Genomic DNA, 21,286 nt, shown 5'->3' on the forward strand with positions numbered 1-21,286 from the left:
GAGGGGGGAAATAGTAATTAAAGGAAGTAAATAATTACCATCACTCTATTGCCTTCTAACAATTCCGTTATGTATCCTCGCCACCATTTATTTTCAAAAAATACAGCGCATTTCTCATTTTCTTTCCATTTAGTCTCAACTGACAACTTATACTCAGTACTATAGGCATGTTGCAACTCTTCTTCTAAACTGTAAAATTATTAATGGTTTTATCCAAATTTAACGAAGTTCAACTTGCTAGGTGGCTATTAACCTTTGGAAATATTTGGTCAAGTAACCCAAACTAACATAAAATTCCCCGGGATCGACTATTCGTTTGATGTCAATTTGAATTTTTATACATCCATCTGGTGATTTTATAAAAAAATTATTGTCCTCGAGAGGATTTGGCATTTTTTTAGCATCTTCTTGCAATTCAGGCTCACATTTCATGTCACACTGCAATGTCTGCAAAATCTAATTTTAAAGGAAATAAATATTAGTTTGTGATTAAAAATAAAACAAAATAAACACTTTTAAAATAAATCAAAATAGCTTACATCAGGTGCAGGTATTTTATATACTTTTGGAAATTCTACTAATTTTGAGCTTGAAAAAAAAAAATTAAATTAAAAGGACTGTCTCGTCATAAAGTTATCAATTGTGATCACACTTACTAAGGGCCTGTGCTTCTTGCATGACCTTCTCGGACAATCTGTGCATTGATACAGATATCTGCTTCTGCATTTGTGTGATAAAGAATAATATCCATGGTTTTGTTTTGTATATTCTGTATAACGGCCTTTAGCTTGGAGTTCATGTAACTCTCTAAAATCAGTTTCGCCCCAGGAGACCAGTCGGTACCGATGGGTTCCACTTCTGACAAATTACATTTGTGTGCCTTAAAAGTTATTTTATTATTATGATGTGTTGCGATGGATCAATTTGATTGAAAATTATAGTTATTTTAAAGAAATTGCTGCTCCTTTCATGCTATTGAAAATCATGGCTTAACATTTGAGATGCCATGAACAAGGTGACGGTCACTGTACTTACACTTTTTCTAATAAAATTCCTAAGAGCAATAGCATGATTTAAACCCAAAACCTTTAATTAGACAAAGATGACAATTAGGTAAATAAAGTATCAGACACCCTAACTATTGTACTAGGCTACCGCATCCACCTTTCATGCTTTTTACAACATAATGAACTAGTTGGTGATGGAGGAATACTGAGTGCTCGACCACCCTAAGTATGTAAATAGGAAAGAATGCATCTAATAGTGGGTTTGGATTTAAAACCTGATTGCATTGGGTAGGATGAAATAAGCTAGCTGTTTATTGCCTCAATAGCCCAACCCGACCTGGAGGAACGGTCAAGACCCCAGACTGCTAAAACCCAAGAGGTGGATGATTCTTGAGGCCTGCCGGTAATTTACTGTAAATTAAACAAAAGCTGGGATTGCCGGTGGACTTAACTCTGCATACAAGCATAACTGAGCATATCAATCAGTATTTAATAATTATTCGGAAATCGTGAGTGTGGTCCAGTGTGATGTAGGTTTAAAATTTTTTTATTTATCGTGCCAATGTTTCAATCTTTATTGAAAGTTTAATTAAGTCAGTGTCACGAGCTTTTGAAGTCACGATAGCTTAGGTGGTAGAGTAGCGGCATATCGAGCCGAAGGTCGTGGGTTCGAATCCCGCTCGTGACACTGACTTTTTTTATCTCAACTTAAAACCTTAATTAATTGAATGTTATTAATTGGTCAAGCGGACCACGAAAAATAGTGACTTTATTGAAAGATTGGTTTTCTGTGTAATTGTGCCTTTCTTGTGTGTCGTGATGAGAGTGTTGCACAACATGCAAGAATGGCACAATTATGCAGAAAACAAACACTTTGATCCCTGAAGATGATCTCAATAAAGATTGAAACGTTGGCACGATAAAGAAAATGTTTTTCTGAAACCTATGCCACACCAGACCACAGCTCACGATTTCCATAGATAATAACCATCATAGATTAATGGTCACTAAACACCACACGTATTCAATAATAATGAACTAATTAAAAAACAATCAATTAATTAAGGTTTTAAGATGAGATAAAAAAGTCAGTGTCACGAGCGGAATTCAAACCCACGACCTTTGGCTTGATACGCCGCTACTCTTCTACTTTATCTCAAATTAAAACCTTAATTAATTGAATGTTATTAATGGTCAAGCGGACCACGAAACTAGTGAAATTAATAAGTTTGAAATGAAGTATCATTCACTAAAGCTCTCCGTGGCCATTTCATTTGTCGTCGAGAATCCAATCCGATTACACGACATTTGAAAAATGGAAAAAAGGAGGGAAAATTCCAAAGGTGGGGTTGAGATGGGAAGTTAGTGCCCAAGGGGATCGAAGTCACGATAGCTCAAGTGGTAGAGTAACGGCGTATCAAGCCGAAGGTCGTGGGTTCGAATCCCGCTCGTGACACTGACTTTTTTATCTCAACTTAAAACCTTAATTAATTGAATGTTATTAATTGGTCAAGTGGACCACGAAAAATAGTGAATTTAAAGAACAATGTTATCCCATTTAGGTTACCTGTGGTCGTAGCTTAAAAAATTTTGATGCTAGTATCTTTACATTTTTCCAACTCAACACTTCGACATTTCCATAGTCGATATAAAAAACTTTGATCATTTTTGAACATGGTACATCAACGATAGAAGCTCTGTACCATTTCTTGTCGATGCTCGATTTTGCTGCAACTGGCATTCCTGAAAACACATTAGCAAAAAAAAATGTATTTTTCAGATTCAAACTCCATAAAACATTATTTTAATAATTTGCCATTATAAATAATTAAATAAATAATAACAATCACAAATTTGTTATTGATCATAGATGCGCAAAAAATATCTAGATGGTCAATTCATCTTATCTTTGAATAATGACAATATATAAAAGACAATACATATGTTTTATTCCGTCCTGGGAGGAGATTATTCAAAAGGATAATAAAAGTTTCCTAATTGTAATGTTATATATATTTTTTTTTCAATAGCCTTATGTTTCTCATATTAGCCAGAAAATGTATTTCATGAAATGAAAAGTAAATTTATTCTTGGGCTCCAAGTCCCCTTCAATAATTAAATATAAATACAGATTAAAGCATAGTAACATTTACAAAAGTCTATACATAAAATGTGAAAATGTTCTAATATGTAAATTAAATAAAAGGGGCAATTAAAAATCTACCAAGTTGTAAAGACAAGAGGTAAACAAAGAGACAGGATTTATAGGTGGAAATAGATGGGGCTCAGTGGTTAAAATGAGGAAGGGAATTCTATAGGTTGGAGGCATGCATGAGAAAGGAACGACTGAACGTAGTAGTTCTGTTTTGGGGGATAGAGGTTAGAAGGGTGGGAGCGAGTTTGATGAGGATAGAGGATCTGAATTGAAGACAAATATGTACGGTGGGGAATGGGATGATATTATCTGAGAGAGGAAGAAGCCAAGGAAGTATTGTTTGCTGTAGGAAGGGTACAGCCACTTTAAATTGTACGGTCACATAGGACATCCTTGGAAGCCGAAAATAAAACATTTCATTATATGTTTACGCTTAATTACAGCTTCCCAGGGGGTCCTGTACAATAAATATATATTCAAAGAATAAGAGAAGAAAGTAGGAATACGTGTACAAAACATGAGAAGGTGACATGTATTTACTATTCACTCGTTTTCGTAGTCCACTTGACCAATTATCTTTCAATTAATTAAGGTTTTTAGTTGAGATAAAAAAGTCACTGTCATGAGCGGGATCTGAACCCACGACCTTCGGCTAGATACACCACGCTCTACCACTTGAGCTATCGTGACTTGATCCACTCGGACACTAACTTCCCATCTCAACCCCACCTTTTGAATTTTCCCTCCTTTTTGCCATTTTTCAAATGTTGTGTAATCTATTTGATTCTTGGTGACAAATGAAATGGCCACAGAGAGCTTTAGTGAAGGGTGACTATATATAATTCCCACTCGTGAAAGTGACTTTTTTATCTCAACTAAAAACCTTAATTAATTGAAAGATTTTAATTGGTCAAGCGGACCACGAAAACTAGCGAATTTAATAAGTTAAAAGGAAATATACCTTCACTAAAGCTCTCTGGGGTCATTTCATTTGTCGCCGAGAATCAAATAGATTACACGACATTTGAAAAATGACAAAAAGGAGGGAAAATTCAAAAGGTGGGGTAGCCGAAGATCATGAGTTCGAATCCCGCTCGTGATACTGACTTTTTTATCTCAACTAAAAACCTTAATTAAATGAAAGATATTAATTGGTCAATCGGACCACAAAAACTAGTGAATTAGGAATACTACTGGGTCGCATATAGTTGTGAAAAATTTTAATGACAATTATTCAGAAATCGTGAGGTGCGGGATGGTTAGGGTCTGATGTGCAAGAATGGCACAATTACACAGAAGACAAACACTTTGAGTGAGTAGAAATACTTTGATTGAATATAAAAAATATATTTTGCATTGTATAAATTCACTTTTTCAACATCTTACAAGTATTTGTTAAATTTAAACAATGTTTGTAAAACCCAGGTACTGAAGATGATCTCAATAAAGATCGCAATGTTGGCACGATAAAGAAAATGTTTTTCTGAAACCTACCTCACACCAGACCGCATCTCACGATTTCTGAATAATTATCGATTAACGGTCACTAATCACCACACGTTTTAACGACCTTTGATAAATAAATTTCTTGAATACATTCACTAGTTTTTTTTGGTTCGCTTGACCAATTAATATCTTTCAATTAATTAACATTTTTAGTTGAGATAAAAATGGCAAACAGGAGGGAAAATTCAAAAGGTGGAGTTAAGATGGGAAGTTAGTGTCCGAGTGGATCGAAGTCATGATAGCTCAAGTGGTAGAGCAGCGGCGTATTTAGCCGAAGATCGTGGGTTCGGATCCCGCTCATGACACTAACTTTTTTATCTCAACTAAAAATCTTAATTAATTGTATGAGCTAGTTTTGGGAGGGGGAATTCCAAGGGTGGCAGTGGAAATTGAATCAATGACCACGAGGACCTCAAGCTGAGTTTGACACTTTAACCACCCGGCTACGATTACATTAACTGTTTAAAAAAATTAAAAAAAGAAAGCATTACCTTCTTTTGGATTGTAGACTATATATTTGTTGTTAATATTTCTAATGTTATAAGTCTTTTGTAATTCTTCTAACATTGTCAAATACTTATGTAAAATATCCTTAAAAAAAAAAGTAAAATCAATAATATAAAAACACGCTCAACTAAATGAAATACTTACAGATTTTATAACGACATAGAAATCATTGACATTGTTAATGTTTGATAATGAAACTTCTAAAATTGATCCAAAAGGGTATCTATCAAGGGCAAAATATTTCTTGGTTTCAACAGTTGGAATATTCGGCTTTAAAAAATGGTAAACAAATTAAAACTGTATTCATTAATAAACGTTCATACAAAATACTAAGAAATCAACAATACCGTTAAGACCTGTGTCGACTCAGTCATTGCTGCATAGTCGAGGAAACAAAGTGACTGCGCCACGTCGAAACTACTATTTTCATTAATTCTGTGCATACTGACTTCGTAACAAATTTGAGTTTTGTTAATAACAGTTATATAAACTTTTTCATTGTCAATGATTTTAATCATAAGTGCGACTGCTTCAAGATCCCATGTGACTCCATTGCGAGGTACACAATTGGCAAGTTTGCAACGTATGGCTAAACCCGGGATGTTGATTAAATTAGTAGGCAAAGCTTTTAATCTGCTAAATGGGACTGTTTCTGTAATTCCAAAATCGATGTACAAAATTTTGGCTTCAGTAACACTCGCTAATTCAACAACTCGAACTCTATGCCAACTGCTCTTATCTTTGTAGAGAACTAAACAGATAGTTCCAATGGTCACATTTGTAACTGATTGTAGACGCCGATTCGATGCTAATCGTTGCAAAGTCTGCTGTAACTCTTCAAGTTTTTTCTGAGCAGTAACCCGTTGTACATAAAATTCACCAGGTGAAACTAAGTGTGAAACATAAACGGATAAAGAGACACCTAAACAAAAAACATTTTCATTTAGTTCTAGTGAAAAAAAAAAAATATATATATATAAACAAAATTACCAGGAACAAGATCATCAGTAGGGGTTAGCATAGGCATATCATTGGAAGAAACACTGTATAAAGATGACAGGCTGGTGGACGAGCTGCTTCGAGAGGAAAGCTCTTTTGGAAAGCCTGAAATTTGAATTATTTTTAAAAGGCTCCTGCCATCAAAATAAATTTTAAATTGTGATTCCTGCTCATACCAAGTCCTGACAATTTCTCAATGTCTTCTGCTTTTGCTTCTACTATTGGTTGTTTTATATATCCAGAAGGAAGATTTTGCTCAGGTAACATTTGGTATGTCTGTTTGAAAATGCTTGAGACGTTACAATGGTCATCGATTAATTTGAATATGTTTTTGTCAAAAGTGAAAAGGCTGGAATGAAAATAAATTATATACAAAAAAGCACATCAGAATCATCACATTTTTTGTTTAGAAAATCACCTCGAGTTTTCTTCAGATTTCTCAGGATTGTAAAGAAAACATGGTGTATTTTCTTTTTCATTTAGAATATGTATAAACTGCGAAAAATCTATTGATGAAGAAGGGCCCTGTAAGACATTTGAGACAAGGCTCAGCAGCGCACCCACTTCCTTCAAAACGAAAACAAAAAATTATTCCTGTGGATGTACAGATGATGGTACCGTACCATAAGTCAAGAAAAAAAAACTTACCTCGATGTTATTATTTATTTGTATGATCATGTCGTTTAACTGACTTGTGTCACGATATGACACTAACTGTCGCATCAGTTTATTTTGTAGGAGTATGAGATGACCATGAAGGCAAGTAAAATGGTCTTTTATTGCTTTTTCTGCAGCGCTCACACTGCTCTTTGAGGTCGCATTTGCCAATTGTTTTGACAGCTGAAAATAATAATAAAAAGTTACAGGTATTCATTAATTGATATATTAAGCACAAACTTATGCATATGTTTGATATACTTAAATATAAGTATGTTTTATTTTTATAATTAATATATAATATACAAACATGTAAACGTCTTCATTGAACTAGTACGACTTAAATTTATGTTAACTTATATGGATATTTTCAATCAAGCAATTAAATATAAATTAGAGTCATTCACTAGTTTTTGTGGTCCGCTTGACCAATTAATATCATTCAATTAATTAAGATTTTTCGTTGAAATAAAAAAGTCAGTGTCACGAGCGGGATTCAAACCCACGACCTTCGGCTAGACACGCCGCTACTCTACCACTTGAGCTATCATGACTTCAATGTTGAAGTTCACGGTAGCTCAAGTGGTAGAGTAGCGGCGTGTCTAGCCGAAGGTCATGGGTTCGAATCCCGCTCGTGACACTGACTTTTTTATTTCAACGAAAAATGTTAATTAACTGAATGAATTAGAGTATTATCAATGTACAAAATTACATAGAACAGAGGAGTAATGAAGAGGTTGATAAATTGACCAAGGGAAGTTTGTTGAGGATATCTATTGGTCCTGAACCCTTTTGTGATATACAAACTGCCAAAAACATAGATCCATCAGGCCAAGGATTGAGAAAAAAGTGTTTAGTTCAATATTCCAGGACAGAAGCATCCAAAAAAGTCCGCCAAAGAACCTTAGCAGAAACTAACAGCAGAACTACTAAATCTAGGACTAACTGGAACTAGAACGACAGTTGGACTGCAACCTCCAGAGGCACATGTACAGACTCGGAAGAGCAGAAACAAGCCTGTGCAGATATTGCCAGGAAGAAGACAAAATAGTGGAACATCTTCTGTTGGAGTGGAGACTGAGATTCCAACTCCTGGAAGAGGAAAAGTCCAGTTGAACGATACAAGCAGAGTCTTTAACAAAACTTTAGCAACTGTTAAAAATCCTTTAGCTTACTGAGGAGTTCTAGTTAATAATATAGATTACTCAATAGACCAATACAGGTCGCAGTGAATGTGCCGTAAATAGACCGATTCCTCTTAACTTTTTAGAGTAATACATGCAGGTTGCTTTTTTTGTTGTTTTTGTTTATACACATGGTTGAAAACAAACCTAAATAAAATTAAAAAGCAAAGATTATTATTATTATTTTTTTTTTTTAAATTTCGCCATTGGAATCTTCCTGATCTCCCTATACCTAATGGCCTTGGTCTATCAGATGTGTTTTGGCATTTGCTATCGTTGTGGTCAGGAACGATAATGGCTAATGATAAATCTACACACAAGTTCATCGCCCATAACATAAATCAACATGAAATCTCAGAAAACAGTGTTGTTCGAAGGAAAAATGTTGAGACTAGCACATCAGGACTAAAATTAACGATAGTTAAAAATCAAAATATTAAAAGAATTTAAAAAATAGTTTGGAAAGTTTGTTTTGCATCAGGCGTGCTTTGTAAAATTGTTAATTATTACCAAAGGGTCAAGGTGAATCCTGTCAGTTCCCTGAGACTAACGGGTTAACTCAGTTTAAACACTCTTTAACAATGTTTAATGGCAGTTAATCTAGCGGAATAATATATACAAAACTGAGTTTATTGTTGGTTAAGCGCTATTAGTCACGGAGAGTTATCTTCAACGGATGAAGCGAACCTTGTGAAAGGGATACTTTTATGTAAACGCTATTGTTGCATGTACGAGGAGCAGAATTAGTTGTGAAAATTTTTCCTACCAAGCCATCTCGTTTTGGATCATTTTAATACCCTAAACATGAGCTACAAAATAACAGAAAAAGATGGTACAGAATTGTTTACTGCTGGATACTACTATTGGATTAATACATGATGATGAGTTGAATGATTTATTTTGATTTTTACCTGTATACCAAACAAAAACTACTTGAAATTTGAATTTACTCATAGAAGAAAGCAAAAATGTTTAAATTCATAAAATAAAACACAACCAAAAGTTATTTTTTCTTAATCAAGATCAATGCTGATTTGTAAGTTCTTGCAAATGATCCACGATGTTTTCTGTTTTATTACTGAATCTACCTTTTTATTCGGTAACAAAATGAGAATTAATTTTTTTATTGAGGTAAAAATAACTGGAATTAGCGAGCACCAACTTACAACTGTTATTTTATTTATTTACTTATGTGTGGTGATTAGTGACCATTAATCGATAATTACTCAGAAATCGTGAGTGAAAAAAAAAAAAAAAACCATTTGTAATTATGTTGTGCTCAAATGCAGGGCCACTGGATTCGAACCCGGGACCTTTACCTTACAGTGATGAGCGCCGTGTCAACGCCTAAAAACCATTGCGGCCACCGACGCCCCCTAGAACTGTTATTAACTAAGGATGTGATGATGATGATGAGGATACTAGGCAGCGGGGCTGTGCTCCCCAGGCACTGCAGCCTTCTGGCTTTCTGTACCTTCCTAGTTCCTAGTTCAGTGCAATAGATTCAATCCTTCTTCTCAGATGTATCAGGACATGGACTGTCGCTGCTACAATTTCATTCCTTAGGTTTCTTCTGTATGTTAGGTTAAATCTCCACTGAGCTGTTGCTTTGTTTAGGAAGTTGTAAAAAAATAAAGACAGGTATTGTTTCAAATTAAATTTATTTACATAAAACCAAGATATTATTTACGTATTCATTCACGATTACTATTCCCCCCCCTATTTTTCATATGCTTTTTCTCCTTGGCTGAATATTTGAAATATTTACAATCAGTCGTTTTTTTAAACGAAGCCAAGGGATTAATCCAAGTCTGGTTTAAAAAGGCGGCAGAACAAAAGGAGAAAAACGGCAACACAGGTTAAAACGATTTCCCAATTCAGTTTACGATCGTTTTACGTCTGATTTAAATTCAAACCGACCCGTCACCCGGACTCATCCGTCAGAGTGGGAAAGTCGTAGGACATCACTTTGCAAATTTCATTCGGGGTCAACGTCTTATCAGCCGCGAATCCATTGCGTTTTGCAACAAATTTTTGACAAATTCTATTATCTGAAACTCGACACTAATGAAAAGTATAGTAGAATGAGAACACCAATAATTAATTACACGAGTAGGAGCTGTGGGTTGTACTCTCGTGGGCAAAACTTGAGGATTGATATATTCCAAACTCCTCTTCTTCTTTTTGTTTTTTCAAATAAATAAAAACGCAATTATTAAAACGAAGAGAACGCCGATCTAAAATTTTGGACAAGGAAACGTAGGAACGCTGCTATGAGTCGAGATAGGATTATCATCAGTCCTGGTGTTAATTTTTGATACGACATGTATCTTTTTAGTTCTCTATAACAATTCAATTTTGAAAATATGGAAGGGAGTGCCAAGATGACAACCTGGTAACATCAGACGTCAATATCAGCTTCTATCAGGGGGTTGATGATGTTTAAATACTCGAAAGACATGATTCCTATGCTACAATTGCCAAAACTGGGTCATCAAATTTATCTTTTATCTTAGAAAACTTGATGTTATATCAAGGTCATCGGGATTTTTCTCAATTCAAACTAAATAGAATCTTTTTTTTTTTTTATAGCGAGGGTTCGCAACTGCAGAGGTTTTATCAACCTTCGGGGTGCCGGTGTTTTTGAAAAAAAGCCCAAAAAGCCCATTTGTAAGTATGTCAGGTTCGAATGCAGGGCCGCTGGATTCGAACCCGGGATCTTTACCTTACAGTGAAGAGCGCCGTGTCAACGCCTAAACGTTTCGGCCACCGACGCCCCCTTATCTCGATTCTTAAATGTGTTTTATTTTGGAAATCAATGACGAGCTGAGACATATTTGAAAAATTCTATAAACCAAGATTTGTATTTATTTGCTTTGTACATGCAATACAAATACAATCGTGTGCTTACAGAAGAAAGATTTTCAAGGTAGCAGGGTTTTTGGTTCTGAAATTTATACTAACGGAATTTTAAAGTCAATACAGGTCGCTTTGATGGACCAAAACTTGCTACAAGACGCTTCTGCACATCTTTAACCTTTGACAGAGGTGTCAATTGCAGTATTAACCAATTCGTATGCTACTAATCGCAAATCATTGGCAACCGTTGTGGACTTGAAATTAAGTTTTCATCTTATAAACTTCAAGATATATCAAAACATCATGGCATATATGGAAAATCCTATGAACCAAGGGTTGAAAAATAAATCCGATCAGGCATTGCTAAAAGCTAAAACATGAAGTGTTTCGCAATTTTTATCTTGTTCAAAGTTTTAGTCCTTTTAACTATGAAATTCATGTTTTATGGAGCATAAAAGCCAAAATACTTCGTTTTAATGGACCCAAATAAAGCAAAAAATAACTCTCCTGTACTCGTCAACAATCATCAGAGTTGGCAGAACGTAACAGAAGTAGTAAGCTGTAACGTAAACCTGCTGATACTGCTGGCGCTGAAGTTCTCAAGAATTTAAGCCATGATTCGTACGCTATCAATCTATTGGCCACTTTGAGACTTGAAATTAAGCTTTTATCTTAGAAAACTTCGTTGTATGTAACTATCACGCTTTTCTGTAGCCCAAAATATACAATATGTCGATTCTTTTCACTCTTTCCGAAAAAAGGGGATCGATTTTAGAGAATATTCCTTTCAAGTGATGACACATTTGAAAAATTCTAAGAATAAAGATCTCATGCTTTGATTTTAGCGGAAACATGAAGATGTTTTGCAATTTTAGTTTGTTCAGACAGAAGGTCTTTTGACTATGAACTTTAAACTCACCAGCTTCATAGAGTTTATGGAATAATGACGCCACAATTATCTATTTGAATAATGACAACGATCCTGCACATCGTTATGATAGAGATGACCGAACGAAAACAGAAGTAGTAAGTGTGTAGCGGATTTATGGTGGAAATATGGACCTGTCGATGAAGGTAGGTTAGTATGTACGAATGAACGCAGGTTACTAGGCGGGTGAATCAATGAGAGAAATATTAAAACCACGGCGGCGAACCAAATTTTATTTGTACATATGGCTTGAAAGATTCTACTGTGTATGAATGTATTTAATAGCGTGAATGATGGAAGACGTCAAGGTTATGAACGCCCTGGCGGCTTCCCAACACCCCAAGGTTTGTAAATAATGTGGTATATACTTTATATTAGTTTTACGGGTTAGGCCTTTTTTTTGTAAAAACATGAATGCGAAAACGTCGTCATGTACGTAACACTGAATTAGGAACAGATACGCGCGCGTGGAAGGGTTGAATATAAATGACATGCCAATAATAAGTAAAAAACGGCCAGCAATGACATTTAGCAGTTGGCCGGCCAAAGGAAAAATAATTTGAAAACTATGACGGTAACCAAAAAAGCTGAATCACTGAATTCTGAATTATTGGTGAAAGAAATTGACAACAATAGTTTATATGGAAGGAATAGTAGATAGGAAACGATAGAAAGCTCATTTTTTCTAATTTTTATGCAAAAGAGAGTTGAGAAGAAAATTTAGTCTCACGCGCGGGGCTCGAACCCACGACCCCGGCTTTATTAATATTTGGTTTATTTAAAATTGTCCGCTATACAGAGTAGAATTAGGGTATGACCAATTGGGGCTGCTTATGATGGACCCATGAGCCCGAAACGTACATTAATAAAATATCCTGATGACACGGAATACTTGGTTTTTCTTAGTGGTTTTCTTCACTATCCATCTAAACAATAATATTTTTGGGGATTACAGTTTAAACTGATGTAGTAGGCTTTTTTTTAGGGTTAAACGGGACAAAATCGTGTGGAAAACAAAATCTCCTTTCTTGCTATTTGTAGAACTAAGTGTGATTGCATGTTATCCTTGCTTTGATTTTTGAATTGGATTTGCACATTTCGACATAGGTAATTTGTTGCAGCACATAACGAGCATGGTGAAGGCACAAAAAAATCTAGATTTCAGCCTTGAAAATTTTGATCTCCGATTGTGTTTACTATTTAGGATGTATCTAGGCGATCTGTTGCGTCTTTGCTGGCTGGTGTCTCAGAGGCCCTGACAATTAAAGAACAATAGTGAATTAAATGTTGATCCAATTCGGTTCGTGGCTGGATGGACGTCACGATCACAGCACCACGGTCGCCCTTCCACTCTCTCACGTTCAAGGAACAGCCTCCTTAGTTTTAAGTCATGCACAAAGAGGAAATCTAGGGAGAAATAATATTTGAAATTCTCAGGCCAGTAAAATTTGTTGATTTAAAAATATCAGTATTTATCTTTGACGTTAAATGTCTCCTTAATTGGTCTAGGTGTCAGGGCAATTTCTTCTTAGGAAATTGAGAAAATATCGAAATAGGTGCGCCTTGTGGACCTTCGGTGACGCAAATAGTCATTTGATATGAAATTTTGATCTTAGGTTTCATTGAAAGAAATTTACTTTGCACAATACTTAAAGATAAAATTCCACTTTATACAACTTTTTAACACAGGCCAATCTTAGGTATCATTCTAAAAAGGAAATAGGTAGGTGGTGCAAGTACGATAACACAAATTGGTTAGGTTGCGAATTGAATTGATTTTTACTCGAACTTTTAGACTAAAAAGTAGACTTATCATGTGAATGAATCCAGAGGTCGATTTGCTTGGGTTTAGCATGAAAAAAGCTATTTAAGGTATTTTTTACAGTTTAAAAAGATATTAAAGATTTGGCCAAAATGATCCATAGAAGTTGAATTATAGGAATATTTGTTTGTAATTACAATTTTTTACAGAATAATTTTAAAAAAAGGATATAGGTATGTGGTGCAAGTAGGGTAATACGGGTTTGCGAAATGAATCGATCTTTCTCGAACTTTTAGCCTAAAAAGTAGGTTTATCATGTAAATCCAGAGGTTGATTTACTTGAATTTTACCATTAAAAAAAATTTAATTAAGATATTTTTTACAGTTTAAAACGTGTAGGAATATTTGTACAATTAAAAATTTATAGCAAATCATTCTAAAAAGGAAATTGTCGGCCTGGTTATCATGTCAATCCAGAGGTTGATTTACTTGGATAAAAAATCTATTTAAGATATTTTTTGACAGTTTAAAAAGTGTAGGAATATTTGTACAATTACAAATTTTTACCGAATAATTCCAAAAAGGAAATAAGTCGGTGGTGTAATGATAATATAAGTTAATTAGTTGCGAAATGAATTGGTTTTTACACGAGGTTTTAGTCTAAAAAATAGGTTTATCATGTCAAACCAGAGGTTGATTTGCTCGGGTTTTACAATGAAAAAACTATTTAAGATATTTTTTACAGTTTAAAAAGTGTAGGAATATTTGTACAATTATAGATTTTTACGGAATAATTAAAAAAAAGGAAATATGCCGTTAATGTTTTTAAAATTTTTATAAAAGTTAATGATTTTAGTCTAAAAAGTAGGTTCATCATGTGAATCCAGAGGTTAATTTGCTAGATTAATTGATTTAAAAAAATCTATTTAATATATTTTTACAGTTTAAAAATTATAGGAATATTTGACAGTTACAAATTTTTACCAATTAATTCAAAAAAGGAAATATGTTGGGGTGGTTTAATGATAATATAAGTTAATTAGTTGCGAAATGAATTGATTTTGACGCGAACGTTTTGCCTAAAAAATAGGTTTATCATGTGGATACTGAGGGGTGGACTTGCTTGGGTTTTACAATCAAAAATCTGTTTAAGATATCATTTAAAGTCATTAAAATAAATAAAATAAAAAGTATGTTAAAGATTTGGCCCAAATGACCCATAGTTGGTGAAATATAGGAATATTTGTACAATTACAAATTTTTACCAAATCATTAAATATTCAGGAGTAAGATATGGTAGCTAAAGAAAAATCCTTCAAAATTAAAACTGTCGACATCGCAAGGTAATTAAAAAGAATGAAAAATGTTATAAACAGAATGAAATAAATATCCGGACTAACTGACTCCAAAGGTGTTGCCGCAAGACACGGGTCATTGCGTACGCACAGTACCGCTGGTTTTAATTTTAAACGAATATTTTTTACGTAAGAGAGTTGCATTAAATTTGTTCCTTTGGCCGCGTGTTTCAAACCGCTAATCGTGCGATCGCTTAAATTTACCGATCGACCGACTCTGGGTCCATATGTGAAGCAAGCTGAAGCCCCAATTTTATCCGACGTAATTAAGATATTCAAGTTCAAGACAGGCTACAATTTTTGATGAAAATTGATCAATACGGTACAGAAGGTAAGAAAATGGATTGTAAAAATAAGATTGATATCTTAATTTATAACTTATATAGTTATATGGAAACTCTATTCTCTTTTCTAATAGATTAACTTCATAACACACAAATCTGTTGTTTATGTATTTATATTATTTTAATCCAGTCTTTAGACGGGTCGATCAATTACAGCATAATCTGCTCAGCTGTGATGTGTTGTTCCAATGCAAATTCGCCCTACGCCTATCTCAAGTCGTGGATGGAAACCCTCGTTGGGTCAAGGTAACTCTGAATTACTTATTGATATGGAACTTGAGCCAATTGTGCAATCCAGCCCCGGAGGTGAGTTGCGTACGGTAAAACAATGTTGCCCCTCCGGCACGGGGTTTAAAGACGTCAGACATGACAGGACCGATAGCAGGAATGACGGACTTGCAGATTATTTCAGTTCGTAACTGGTTCTGCAACAGAGTGAGGGCATTACAAAAACGGTCGTAATTCTAGGGTTCAGTTGAAGAATTTTAGCTTCCTTTGGCTATGTCGTCAAGGTAATTTATTCTCTTCCGTAAGAGAAGGCTTCCTGTCTCGTCGAGGTCTTAGGACTTTTCAAAGATTCATCAACCTTCTCTCGGTCGGTTCGCAACAAAAGGCTCTACAAATAGTTAAAACTGAGTTACGAAGAAAATGCAAAAAAGCCATATCATTTCAAGATAATCACTCCGTTATTGTCAAATGAAAAGATAGATTATACATTTTTATTTAAAAGGTGCAACAAAGATCAAGAACTTTTCAAAGCAGCTTTCAAGGAACATGAAAAATGTATGAATTTGAGTTTCTGAGCTTTCAAAGATATAGGTTTTTCAAAGATTTTTCCAAGTAATGTTAGCAAACTGTTGGGGCGGTATGACGTAGGGAAGTGCTGAGGTTTTTGATGTTGGGTTTTATGATTTATAATTTCCATTGGATTAGGAAGTTCTAAGGTCTGAGATGTAAGGAAGATTATGCTTTTTGGAAGATTTTGGAGGACGTTTCAGTAGATGATGAATTTGACCTTTGATGGAAGGAAGAGTTTAGGTAGAGGAGAAAATGGTAAAGGGCAGTCTAGGTCCTATTGAATGTGTTTGTCATATCTAGGATTACTTAGATCTGAGGTGTTACGATGCCAGATATTTAGGATGCAAATCCTGTATGGCTTTATCTTCATCAGAAGAGGAACATAAGTTTTAACCTATCTTGAATCTGCCTGCTCACCGCCTTTCTCGTTCTCTAGCCTTAGAGGTATCAAGAAAAAAACATTCTGGTTCAAACACTGGGTTAATTTGGCGGAAAAGTACTCATGCCATTTTGACTCTAACTTCCAGGATCTGGATAAATGGTATGCCCAGTTAATGGGCATATGTCAAAGGATGGATGAATGTTACCGGGAAGAGTGTGTGCGGTCGGCTTGACAGTCCAACCGTTTTCTTTTATATAAAGATCTGCAGTACTCTACTACCCTGCTGCCCGTTAATTCAAGAAATACAGATCTTTCTCCCACGGAGCTGAGCTGGTTTTTTAAATTAAGAGGCGAGTTAGCTTGACTACTCTCCATGGCGAGAAAGCGAGTTACCCCTCTGTGCTCTTTGTAACCTCAGAGAAAAGGAGGATGTGATCCATTTCTTGGGTGTATGTCCCATCCTCTCGGAATTTAGATATCCCCATAGGTCACAGCAGGCTCAGCAGAGCCCAGATAATTGAATTCCTTAATGGCAGGAACAGTCTGCAACTGATCAGATTCGCACAAGCTTGGTCGTATCGTCATGATCTAATTAAGGAATTCAATTATGATCAGTAGTCCTTTTCCTTTTTATTTAGTATCATTGTATTATTATAATCTTATATATATATNACCTCGCAGACGGTTTTTTTATCCATGCCGTTATTTTATGTTAAGGCATATGTTTTGTTTTGTAAATATTTTTTGTACTAATAAAGCATTATTATTATTATTAATTTTTAACTTATAACTTTACTCAACGTCGAACTTTAGCCGTCATAATTGACCATATTAATTATTTCAATTAATTATTCTTTTTATATAAGTTCTTGATTGAAATGAGAAAAGTTAGTGTCACGAGTGGGATTCGAACCTACGACCTTCGGCTCAATACGCCGCTGTTCTAACCACTTGAACTATCGTGACCAGCGGTTAGAGCAGCGGCGTATCGAGCCGAAGGTCGTGGGTTCGAATCCCGCTCGTGACACTAACTTTTTCATCACAATCAAGATCTCAGGTAAAATTTATTATCGTTTCTCGATCATCATATATATCGGCAGAAATTATCCTTTTAGAATAAATTACTCACTAAATTATATAATTCCTCTACCAACCCATTTTTTATGATTAGCTAGCACTATTAATATTTCTTCGTGAAAAATTGTAAACTTTTTCGTTGTTTTGGTGGAATACTAGTTTTACGTGAAACTTTATGAGTGTAAAGCTTTTTATGCAAGATGCACGTAAGTACATAACTATGGCATATTAAAATGTTGATATATGATTGAAATCGTAACGCATGTTACTGAAACATGTTGGACTAATAGACTTAAAAAATTTTCATGGATTATGGATTGGCATATAGTACATAACTTTCATGTACATCTTTCCTTTCGATCTATGACACGACGTGCCGAAATGAAAGAAGGGTTAACAGCGTTTCTGTATCCGCCGAAAAAGCCTTCCACGAGAAAATGGATGTCTTTTAAAAAAGCTTGTTCGGGATAAGGATTGTCAGACTATTCGGAATTGCGTAACCGAATGAGACAAGGAGTATCATCTCGGTGCCCTTATCCAGCCTGCGTACGTCTGGATTGGGAACGCGGTCAGTTCTTCGGCGAGTCCTCCAGAAAACCGGTTGCCCCCGTGGAGTCGATCACCTGCGGTGGGGAGACCGTCGGACGCCGCCTGGCAAAGTCAGGCCCAGTTGTGTGCTTGAATTGACTCTGTGCACTACACAGGGAGGCATGATCAATAATGGTTGGAATTTTCAAATCAGTATGTCTTCTCCTCGCCAATGTGGCCCTTCTAACAGGTTTGTTTTAATTTACTAAAAATATCCTAAGGGGAATAAAAAACAAAAAGGAATACTCAACAACGTAAAAAATTACACCTATGGAATCATTACGCCACGAAAATAACAATTACAACCTAAAATTAAATAATTTTTCAATCAGAAATTCAATTTTTAATAGCCTGAGGCTACAAATTATAACATCGTTAGTGCTTCATATAAAGGAAGCTTTTCACAGGGTTTAGACGATTCACCTTCAGCTCTATCATCACCGTCACATAAATCTAAAATTTTTAAAACACTCCGTTTTTGTATGCACATTTAAAGTAGTATTGATGAGCACCATGTAATTTTCGACCTTAAACGAATTCCGAGAAGCCGATTCTTTAGCAAAATGGCCACTTGTGGAACTTCCTTAAGGGCATTTTGTTGAAATTATTCCGATTTATAAACGAGATTTCTGTCAGCAGTATGTTTTCCTGCTGCTTGTATTTGATGCTATCTTCTGTTCTCTGTCTATCTCTAATCTATCTCCGGGTTCAAACCTTCTTTTGTGTGTTTTTGTTCTTCCATTCTCACTACCGTTTTCTCATAAATCATTTCCATTTTGAACTAAGCGTTGTAACTATTTTCCGACCAATTATCAATTTTACTTTAAATGAAGCTACCGAAAATCAAAACGAAGACAGGGAAATTTCTCAGGAGGAAACTGACGCCAGAACAAAATTGTAATTTTTAATGGAACGGTTGGAATTTTCGTTATTAGCAGTTAAGTCGAAGAAATAATAGATTTCCAATTTTCAATGCAAATACTCTCGCACTGGCCATTACTCAATTTGAACGTCCACGCATTACAAAAGATTCTGTTGATTTATGAAAGACACACAGCGGATAAACAAATAAAGCACACACGTCTATAAAAAGTCGTCTCCTTGACACTTTTAAAACTTTCGGAAACAACTGACTACTGGGCTTGCCAATGAATTTTGTATTACGCTATAATAATAAAAAAATTCCATTAAATTGGGAGATTCTTAAGAGGTTGTACGGAGCAAAAACACCTTTCAGGCTGCGCCGAGCTTTCGGTGGATTATTTCGCCATCATCGCGGCCTATTTATTAAAAAAAAAAAATTAACATAAATACAAATAATAATAAATTTGTCGCCGAGAATCAAACAGATTACACATTTGAAAAATGGCAAAAAGGAGGGAAAATTCAAAAGGTGGGATTGAGATGGGAAGTTAGTGTCCGAGTGGATCGAAGTCACGATAACTCAAGTGGTAGAGCGGCGGCGTATTTAGCCGAAGGTCGTGGGTTCGAATCCCACTTTTTTATCTCAACCAAAACTTAATTAATTGAAAAGAATAAATACAAAGTATGATGGTTGAATAATCCGGTGTTTGCTTCATATGACCTGTAAAGGTCTCATCACCTAAACTTAATTTGCTGCAGATCGATAAACATCAAAAAATAAATTTACGTGTTAACATTATGCACTTCGGGTATACTTATTTAAAAAAACCGTCATATGGATATGTATTTCCTAAGCTGGTAAAACAAATATTATAATCAAAAGTAATACATGTGAACTTTGTGTAACCGACCAGTACAGCAATTGGTGAACTTTCGAAAATTACAATATATAGTTAAATCAGATTGACAGAAGAACATAATATTTTCCAATTTTACTTTCTCGATTTTATAATCGAATATCTTCATTCAACCATAGTGCAGTTTATTATCAAGTAACCTACAAAAAGTTAGCGAAAGGTGTGACAAACAAGATGAGGATAGAAAAATCTGATAGCAAGATGAGCTTTTAGAGGCAATAAAGCGTGAAATAACCAACTTTTGCCCATTCGAATGATCCTCAAAAAGTGGTAATCGAAAGAACTAGTTTGTATGATGGAAGAGAGAAAATAGTCAATTTCAGGTCGTTAATTTTTGAAATGGTCTGCGACTTTGCGTCTTCACATTGACTTTCTTGGCTGGTTCTGAGAAGCTCGGCTAAACCCACAATTTAAAGATGTTAAGGAAAAAAATTTCTAATTAATTACCAACCGAGATGTCGGTCCTATGTGGTCAGTCAAAGCGATAAATGAGGGTTGGTATGGTATGGTGAAAAAGGACATTAGGAAGCTGGGTTTCTGGCTTATTGTACCTTCTTAGTTCAGTGCAATAGACTCAATCCTTCTCCTTAGAAGTATCAGGTCATTGACTGTCGCAGATGCAATTTGATTCCCTAAATTTTTTTCATATGTTAGGTTAAATCTCCATTGAGCCGTTTCTTCGCATTCGAAGATGATATGGTTGGCTGTTTCCTCCTCCAATGAGGGTTGCTTCTGCAGCTGTTGGAAAGGAATACAATAATGTACGCAAATGTTTATATTATGAAAATTTCCTGTTTACTGGAGGATCAGAAATCACGCAGCTTAAAAACCGTTGCTCTCGCTAACTTTCCTTTTGTTTCTCACGAAATAAGTGTAATACAAAGTTCAGTCATAACGTCTCAAAAACGATACATTTTCGTGATCTAAACTAAACTGAAATACAAGCTTTCACAGTTTATTTATATACAGTGTATATATATAAAGAATGAATGTTAAAAAAGCTGCAATCGAGTAAAATTGTGGAATCACGTTCTCATAATTTTTATGATGGCTACGTTCACGATGATTTCAAGTAATAAAAAAATAAATCAAACTCATTTCGTGAGAAAAGGTATGATTAAAAAAAATCTCATTTGTTTAAATCTTATCTTTCCCCATTAAACTCTCTTCAAATATTTTTACTGACATATCAAACTTAAGATGATGGGTAGGAAAAAGTACTGTGGAAAAGACAATTTATTTCCTACCCATCATCTTATTATCGAGTTCCACAAAATCAGGATGGACATCATAAAAAAATAAATAAAATCAAATCTCGAAATTAATTAAAACAAAAATAAGCAAAATAATAATGCATACGAGTAATAGTACAATTAGACTCTGTATTTCCATTGCAT

At 34.9% G+C, this 21,286-nt stretch overlaps 2 protein-coding genes across 2 annotated transcripts in view; one reads left to right on the top strand and one right to left on the bottom strand.

Annotated features, from left to right (window-relative positions):
• The window catches only part of LOC106662138 (tudor domain-containing protein 1-like), a 182,837-nt gene that overhangs the window by 7,576 nt on the left and 153,975 nt on the right, over window positions 1-21,286 (bottom strand). The window contains exons 7-18 of the mRNA XM_014385961.2: window positions 6,823-7,017; window positions 6,593-6,741; window positions 6,351-6,523; window positions 6,166-6,279; window positions 5,523-6,097; window positions 5,320-5,445; window positions 5,160-5,259; window positions 2,575-2,750; window positions 657-880; window positions 540-588; window positions 254-456; window positions 39-189 (exon numbers count right to left, since the gene is read on the bottom strand). Of these exons, the coding sequence (XP_014241447.1) occupies window positions 39-189; window positions 254-456; window positions 540-588; window positions 657-880; window positions 2,575-2,750; window positions 5,160-5,259; window positions 5,320-5,445; window positions 5,523-6,097; window positions 6,166-6,279; window positions 6,351-6,523; window positions 6,593-6,741; window positions 6,823-7,017 (2,235 nt within the window). The remainder of the gene's footprint in view (window positions 1-38; window positions 190-253; window positions 457-539; window positions 589-656; window positions 881-2,574; window positions 2,751-5,159; window positions 5,260-5,319; window positions 5,446-5,522; window positions 6,098-6,165; window positions 6,280-6,350; window positions 6,524-6,592; window positions 6,742-6,822; window positions 7,018-21,286) is intronic.
• The window catches only part of LOC106662142, a 56,330-nt gene continuing 53,222 nt past the window's right edge, over window positions 18,179-21,286 (top strand). The window contains exon 1 of the mRNA XM_014385965.1: window positions 18,179-18,298. Within this exon, the coding sequence (XP_014241451.1) occupies window positions 18,241-18,298 (58 nt within the window). The 5' untranslated portion in view covers window positions 18,179-18,240. The remainder of the gene's footprint in view (window positions 18,299-21,286) is intronic.

The sequence above is a fragment of the Cimex lectularius genome, unplaced genomic scaffold (genome assembly GCF_000648675.2).
Source record: "Cimex lectularius strain Harlan isolate CLEC.00 unplaced genomic scaffold, Clec_2.1 scaffold19, whole genome shotgun sequence".
In the NCBI taxonomy this organism is placed as follows: domain Eukaryota; kingdom Metazoa; phylum Arthropoda; class Insecta; order Hemiptera; family Cimicidae; genus Cimex; species Cimex lectularius.